Here is an 8,605-nt window from a genome sequence, read left to right as displayed (position 1 = left end):
TGCTGCATTGAACAACGCAGCTCGGTTAAGTGATGCACAGGAGGCCTCCTGCTGCATTACCATATCTGCAAGGATCGCAATTGCAAAGATGCCTGCGTGCAGCTTTGCGATTTTGATCCTTACAGAATCAGGCCCTCTGTGTCTACAGTTTACACAGCAATAACATTCAATGCTGCAGATTGTATTCTCATATGCTTGAGACTAAAGTTGGTACACACCTGGCTGACGGACATTCACAGACATATCGGGTGTACACATAACCGCTGATGCACCATCAACATGGGCGCCGAGAGGGGGGGAGGGGGTCCAGTTTACCCGGGCCCGGGCTTGCTAGAGGGGCCTGGCGGGGCCCGGTTCTGGCGTCGCCCCCCCCCTCCCTTACAGCAGCTCAGCAAACAGCTTGTGCTGGGCTGCAGTGCGAGACTGCTTGTGGCTGCTTCAGCAGCCGGAGCAGTCTCCTATGGCTGTGGGGGGGAGCAATCGCACTGATCATGCCCCCCCCCTGCTTAGCGCCAGGCTGGGGGGTTTACAGTGCCCCCCTCCCCAGCGCGCAAAAGTAATTTTATTTTCAAGGGGGGTTGGCCATGCCTCCCGCAATTAGGCCATGCCCCCTCCTTTACCTGGGCCTGTCCGGGGTCTCTACAGCCCTGACCATCAATATATAGTTTGACACTCGAATTACACCAGGGGGGCTTCTGGGTCTTAGGCCCAGAAGTCCCTCATTCGCAAAGGACTGCTCTTACCGAGACAGCGGTCCTTTGCGCATTCCTTCATGTATACCGACGTTACCAATGCAGGCATGCAAGTGAAGAGCGGCGTGATGCAGTACCCCCAGATTAGACTAGGAGAAACACCAATGCAGGCAGAGACATACAAATGTGTTGTATGCCAATCAGCACTAATGAATCACATCTTGCCTCCGTGCAACAATAGTGCACATGCCTGGTAACCCTTTACAACCATGCAAGCGCATAGCATGGTGGAGTGAATTAATGAGAGCACTGTGGGTAAGTGTGTGCCTAAGAAGGTGACAAACTAGTAAGAATACTAAATCTGGAGGTTTTACAGATAATAGTTGATTGTATTTATCAGCTTAATTATGTAAGGAATGGTGCTTATGCAACTGAGAGCCACATTAAGGAGAGTTGTATGTCAACCATCAAGGTAAGGGATGGAACAGAAAAATTGCTGATGTTGATAACAATTTGCCACTGGCGGTTATAAAATTGTACCATTTCATTAGTTTTCTATTCTTTTTATTGATTGCCTCAATATAAATAATTGATATATAATAATGTTTCTACTTAACTATTACCCAGTGTGTTGAGAAAAGGGAAATAGGACTTTGAATATGTCTTTTATGTTATATAAATGATTAAATCATCAATTAATGCCGCAAATTTTTAAAAAATATATAAAACAGTATTAGTAATAACTTATTTCTTCTGTCCCATCTTTCCCATAGTCCACTTCTCAACAGAGTTACCATGAAAAAACATAAATGCAGTCTCTTGATGGCAATCATGGTGACTATCATCATTCTTCGCTCCCTTTTTTTATCTAGTGAAATCCAAGATCCTGTACACTCCACTCCTATAGAAAAAGTGCTTAATCGTAATGTCCTTCCAGCCATTATTAAACAACCATTTGTGAAATGCATAGAAAATGCTTCCGTTCAAAGCTTCCCAAATTTTAATGGCCAACCACAGAACATGAAGGATTTTTTGACTTATCGCCATTGCAGGAGTTTTGAATTATTGCTTGACTCTCCCACGAAGTGTGGAGGCCCTGAAGCCTCTAAAGACATTTTCCTGTTATTAGCTATCAAAAGCTCTCCAGAAAATTATGAACGTCGTGAGGCCATCAGAAAAACATGGGGAGAAGAGAAATCATATGGACATGCCAAAGTAAGAAGAATCTTTTTTACTGGAGTCTCAAGGGCACAAGAAAATGCAAAACGGCTAATGCAGTTGCTGGCTGTAGAGAGCCAGACATATGGAGATATATTGCAGTGGAGATTTCAAGATACCTTCTACAATTTAACCTTGAAGCAGGTTCTTTTCCTCCATTGGCAGAATCATAGATGTCCTGGAGTGCAGTTTATTTTCAGTGGAGATGATGATGTCTTTGTCCACACCTTTAATGTTATCACATATTTGCAAAGCTTAGAACAAGATGGGGAAGACAGTAATCTTTTTGTTGGGTCATTGAATATAGCGATGCCTCCTATTCATGAGAAAGACAGCAAATACTATGTCCCAGAAGAACTTTTTCCTGGTGGTAGATTTCCTCCATACTGTTCTGGTGGTGGCATTCTTATGTCTGGCTTCACTTCCCATTCTATTTTGTTGGAATCAGAGAACATGCCACTATTCCCCATTGATGATGTTTATCTGGGGATGTGCCTGGAGAAGGCAGGGATTAGTCCAGATAGCCATGAGGGAATGCGTGCATTTGGGATCAAGGTACCAAGATCTAATATGGACTCATTAGATTCATGTTATTACCAGGACAAACTAATGATTCATCGATTTCTGCCCTATGAAATGTTAATAATGTGGAAAGCTTTACAGATCACAAGGCTGCACTGCTAAAAATACACAATGGCCTTTTCCAAAATAATTGATTACAAAACAATTTTGTGCAGATATCATCAAGATCTCGAAGGAAAATTAGATTGTTCATTTTATATACTCACTTAAAGATATAATTCTTTATTGTTTAGGCTTGAAATGGCTATGATTGGCAACAGAACAGATGCACTTGTGTCTAAAACCTATGAGATATGATGATCCCAATCAGTTTCTGATCACAATTTGGCAAAACTCAAAGGAGCATAACCCTAGAGATTATATAATAGTCTGCCTATATTATTTTAAGACTAAAGAAAAAATCCTTGCTGATATCTGAGGAATTCCACTGATTGACTTCATAAATATACATGGCCTGATATTCCATATCTGACAACCTCTATGATACAAAAGCAGAGAGATTTACAGACAATCATGAAAAGAATTCACCACAAAAATTTCAAATATCATTGATGTGTTCTATTTCTACTTCACGAAATTACTGAGATACTGCATACTTCACAAAAACAGTAGAGTGATGTCAAGAAATCTCATCCTATCTAGGGATACTGCCAGAGCCTAACAAGCCAAATACCTTAAGAAGCTCTCCAAAACCTCAAAGACCATTTCCATCCATGGAGATGATAGCACCATGACACAACTGACCCTCAATGAGAGGCAATATGCAAATAAGCATGAGTTTTATAAGTTTTGATTCAAGTGCTCAAATTTTTGATATTGAAGTATCCGTTAATTGTTTTTACTTTATGTCATAAATCTTTATGTCATTTGCTTCTTCTATACAGGATGCCTTCCTCACATCTTTCACCCACCTTTATCCCCTCTATCCTTTATCCCTTTCACTCTTTTTCCCCATATGCAAACCACCTCACCAGTGGTGGATTTTACCTAGTGGCTGCGGGACTGCAGCCCCCCCCAGTAAAATCCACCACCCGCAGACACTGCCTAGGCTAGCAGCAGTGGTAGTGAACCCTCATTGGAAGCACTCCCTGCTGATCACAGCCAGACAGGCAGTACCAGGGGGAGGTGTTTTCTCCCCCTGGGACTGCCAGTCCAGACTGCAATAGCAGAGAGAGGCTTCACGGCAGCCCTATCTGACTCATAGGGGCTGTAGCTAATGCAGCCCCTAAAACCCAGTCTGTCCACTAGCCCAGCAGCAGGTCTGGGCTTAAGCCATGCCCCCGATTTAGGCCACGCCCCCACAACCGGCCGGATTTAAGCCCTGCCTCCTGGTGACATCAGCTGTCAATCAACGGGATGGCAAGGGAGGAGAGGCAGAATGTGCAATGCAAACCAGACAGGTAAGGAGCTACCGCTGCACCTCACCAGGGCCGGATTAACAATTGATACAGGTGGAGCTTCAACTCCAAGCCTCCCATGAAAATAGGCCCACACAGGATCCCCTGCAGTGCCCAGTAACAGTGGTGACAGAAACAGTTTTTCCTGTCACCACCAGCAGCCCAGCAGATTATCCTCCAGACCGGCAAAGGCATCATCCACTCCATACCCCCCCCATTGACCACCGAAGTCCCGCCCCCAAACTTGTGTCATTAGTGCAGGAGCCACCTGGTCGCAGTAAACGCTGCATCCTGGTTGCCTTAAGATCCGTCCCTGGCCTTTCTGAAGTCCTTTCCCACAGCGTGGGAGCCACCTTGTCACTCTAAGCTCCGCCCACAATTATCGAGGTAAGCTCCGCCCCCTGGCCACAGTAAGCTCTGCCCCCGGCATATGACGCTGTGTCATCAGTGTGCTGCTATGCCTTGGTCTCGCTAAGCTCCTCCCCTGGTCTCCTGGAAAATGTGCCACTAGTGTGGGAGCCCCCTGGTCCCCTGGTCATTTTCTGGCAAAACCCCCCTAACCCTGCCATCTGGGAGCAGCAGTTCCTGGAGCCTGGACCAAGTACAGCATTGTACAGTAACTCTGCAACCCAGGAGGGGTGAGTCAGTGGTACAACCGATTTTTACTTACTGTACTTCGTTATATTCCTTGTAGTTGTCTGTAATGCATGCAGCATATTGTGTTTTAAGAATATTCAGAGATATACAGAGTCCCATTGGTTTATGTACATCTAGGACATTTGTGGGTGTGTGCATGCGCAGAACAAGTCCTGTGTGGTCACTCACAGTCCCATACTTTTTGGGAGACCGAGTGGGAGTGGTGACCTGGACCCAGGGGCGTTTCTAGAGAGGAGGGGGCCCGTGTGCAGTCTCCGACATGGACCCCCTCCTCTCTGTCTGGCAGCTGGCAGCACACTGAGCTGTGCGCAGCCAGTGCCGGAGTTATAGACTCTGGGCACTAGAGTGCGCCCAGAGTCTATAGAGGATGCGCTGGTCACCGGAAAAATGGCTGCAGCAAGTCGATGGTGGCCCACAGCGCATGCACACGACGGAGCCGGCTCCGTCGTGCGCATGTGCGAGACCTGGCTAGCGATGGGCAATCCGTTACTCCAGGTCTCGTTACAAAGGGAGCGTGCTGTCGATGTTGAGTGACAGCTCGCCCCATTTGGTGGGCGGGCTGGAGGAGTGGCTGCCCAAACAGAGGCATTCCCATGAGAATGCCTACCATCTGGGGGCGGCCCCACTGACATCACAAGTGGTGTCAGTGGGAGAGCTTCCGGCTCTGTTAGAGCCGAAAGCTCTCTGGGGCTTGCGATGAACGAGACCCTACCACAAGGGTCTCGTCGCAAGCCTGATTGTTGCAATGGTCTTGACCATCGCGACCATCTTCCTGGCCGCTCGCTATAGCTGTGGGTGACCCACAGCTATGCGAGCGGCCAGGAGACCGCTCTAAAAAACAAGAAGGCCGGCCCTGATTCAGAGCGAGCGCTCTGTCAGAGCGTCCGGCTCTGAATCAGGGCCAGAGTTACAGAGAACTTTACATATACATTAGGGACCTGTGAGAAGGGTATAATTCACTAACAGGATTCTACAGGAGCTTCTAAGCACTGTCTAACCCTATTGAGTGGCTGAGTGTGTGGACTTTTTCTTTTTTTTAACTATATTTAAATTTTTTTTTATTTGACTATTTTGTATGAATCTTATATGTTGTGTCGTAAGTGTGTCATTTGTATACCAGTATAAGGCCATCACAACATACATTTCTAATTTTTATTTAACTATAGGATCTACAATTATTTCTATGGGGCATATCAGGTTTCAGACCCAATAATTAGAATTTCTTATCGCCACTATTTGTGGCAATAAGAAATGAACTTTCCCCCAAATGTACAATAAAATCACATGCCAGGGACAGGGGTTCCAAAAGGAGCTCGTCCCTGAGATGTGTAAAGAAGGGAAATGATCTCAAAATGAATCATTTCCCTTCTATATCCGGGGCCGTCCTGCGCATGCACTGTCAGCAGACCACGCATGTGCCATTTCTGAGGTGGCCTCTCCCTGTAATTTTTGGCCATAGGCTACTATAGGATAACGCCATCTGGAGATGCCGTTATCCTATCGGGGCAAACTCCGAAATGTGAAAGGTTCATCTGACAGCTTCACAGCCCCATAGAAACATATGGGGGCTGCAGCTGCTGTCGGAAATGGAAGAACCTTCATACATTCAAGGGATCCTTAATATTTTGGGGTAGTTCTCAAAAACTAGTGTATTCGGGGAATATCCTCCAAATATTATTTGAAAAGTAAGCCCCTACATCATTTGATAAACTACTCATAATTTACCTATTTAGGGGTCTATTTACTAAGCTGTGTTAAGAGATAAAGTGAACGGTGATAAGGTACCAGACAACCAGCTCCTACCTGCCATTTTTCAAACACAACCTGTGACATGGCAGTTAGGGGCTGATTGGCTGATACGTTATCACACTTCACTTTATCTCCTAACACAGCTTAGTAAATAGACCCCTTAGTGTTATATTAGTTTATTTTTAAAGCATATCCCTCTAAATTTATACTCTATTAGCAGAAGTAGTTCTGGTTATGCACTAGGAACTTATACCCCTTTTCCAACAAAAATCCTGGGTCTGACACGGATTTGGAACACGGTTCCAAGCCGGGTCAGATGCGGGATTTACCCCTTCTCCATTACGGCGTTGACCCATTCGATTCCGTTCACACTGCGCCCGGGTGCTGTGCTGGTGCTTGGCGATGACGTCATCACTAAGTCCCAGAAACTCCACACTGAATGCCGTACCGCAGCGAACCGGGGACCAGGGGAGGGGGTCCTTCCTGGTGGGGGCTGTCATTCGGGAGGCTGTCCTTGACAGCTGTCACTGGGCAGAGAGAGATTACAGCCTCCTAGGACCCTTTTCCTCTGAGCCGCTGCCCGGGTTGACACAGCAATAACCCAGGTATTTTGGGCAGTGGAAAAGAGGTATTAGATTACAATTACAATGCTGACATCTGTATTCAAGCAGTGAAGTGACTACTATCCAATGGGTGGGGATGCCAAGCTGAGTCTTTGCCTCAGGTGACAGAAAGCCTATATACTGTGTATATATATATATATATATATATATATATATATATATATTATATATACATACATACATACATACATACATGAGGCAAATGAAGGCGGCACTCAGGAGCACAGGCCACACCACCTGTGTAGACCACACCCACACAACACTGGTCACACCGCCCTGGCGACACACATTAGGCCCTTCATAAATTTCAGCTCCAGGCCCATGTGGACATTAATCTGGCACTGCATCTCACCATTCCTTATCTCTCACCTTTCATCCTCTTTCACTGTTTTCTTACTAGGCACCTAATAAAATAGTATGTTCATCCAAAGATATCTTAATATCATAACTGTGGTAGGTATAAAGTAGGGAACACCCAGCGCATACAACTCCTAAATTAAGCCCAAATACCAATAATAATATGTGGGTATTAATCTGCAAATGTTGAATGATGTCATGAAAGGGGTATCCGTATTATCTTCAATTAATACATAGTAACTGCGGTATTGCAATATGAAAATAGCGACACTTCAATAAAAATATTAATATATATAGATAAACACTCGAGAGTGATATCCTAAAAAATTCTATATTTATTGATAAAAATATAGATCAATAAACCACTAATTGTGGTATATAAAAAGACTCTAATGGAGCGTACACACGGTCAGATTTGTCAGACTTGTCAGATTTGTCAGATGAACGACTGAACGATTTAACGATTTGAACGATTTGGACGATTTGACCAAAGTTTTGAACGATTTGAACGATTGAACGATTTTTGACTGCATTAAAATGAATGGAATCGTCCAAGTCTGACTGCAAACCCAACAGATGTCAGATATCGTTATCTGACAAACGGGAACGCGCATCGTTGATCGTCCATCGTTCAGGCATGTCAGATATGAACAATTTTCCATCAGATATGAACGACTGAACGATTTTTAAATCGTTATCGTCCATATCTGAAGAAAAAATCTGATCGTGTGTATGCACCATAATATATGAAACTGTTACCGGTATAAAACACAATCAGACAAACAAACAAACATCACATATAGACATAGACACATATACACTTGGCACTGGATGTGCGCTCTGCAGAGTGATACACTGTGTGTGTAAGCGTTTTACTCACTCTGTAAACGTGATAGTTCCTGGGATAGATAAGCACACTGATAATGAAATTTCTCCAAAATGAATAAAGAGAACCCCTAAGAACCCCTAAGAAAATTAGAGGACTTCAAGAAATTGGAGCAGCTTACAAAATAATAAATTAAGAAAAATTGAGGAAGAGGTCATAGGCCAAAAGAGAAGAAAGTTTATACAAGATCTGGAGGATTACAAAACCGACTACAGAAACTGGAAGACCGAGAAAAGAACATCACTACCTCATATACAATATCGTCCCCATATGGAAGAATCGGAAAAGCAAACTATAAGAACCCCCATAGTTTCTACTAGGTACTCTCACCATGGACACCCTCAATGATCTACTACAGAGCGGCGCCAAGTTTATACAAAAGGAGGACGATTCCATCAGAATAAGGACTCTACTAATTCTTTTCATTCCAGCAATTATAAATAT

The 8,605-nt window shown here is 44.3% G+C and overlaps 1 protein-coding gene across 1 annotated transcript; it reads left to right on the top strand.

The window, feature by feature from the left end:
• The first annotated feature begins 1,487 nt into the window (after positions 1 to 1,487).
• LOC148517605 (acetylgalactosaminyl-O-glycosyl-glycoprotein beta-1,3-N-acetylglucosaminyltransferase-like) lies at positions 1,488 to 2,594 on the top strand. Its single transcript, XM_088478544.1, has one exon. It carries the CDS (start codon positions 1,488 to 1,490, stop codon positions 2,592 to 2,594), a length of 1,107 nt encoding a protein of 368 aa, XP_088334670.1.
• The last annotated feature ends 6,011 nt before the right edge of the window (positions 2,595 to 8,605 follow it).

The sequence above is a fragment of the Taudactylus pleione genome, unplaced genomic scaffold (genome assembly GCF_031769625.1).
Source record: "Taudactylus pleione unplaced genomic scaffold, aTauple2 ptg000214l, whole genome shotgun sequence".
NCBI classification, from domain to species: domain Eukaryota; kingdom Metazoa; phylum Chordata; class Amphibia; order Anura; family Myobatrachidae; genus Taudactylus; species Taudactylus pleione.
This window is presented reverse-complemented; position numbering and strand designations above follow the sequence as displayed.

Bases quoted from the DNA above. Each gene is read 5' to 3' on its own strand.
- LOC148517605 (XM_088478544.1), top strand. From the start codon at position 1,488: ATGAAAAAACATAAATGCAGTCTCTTGATGGCAATCATGGTGACTATC.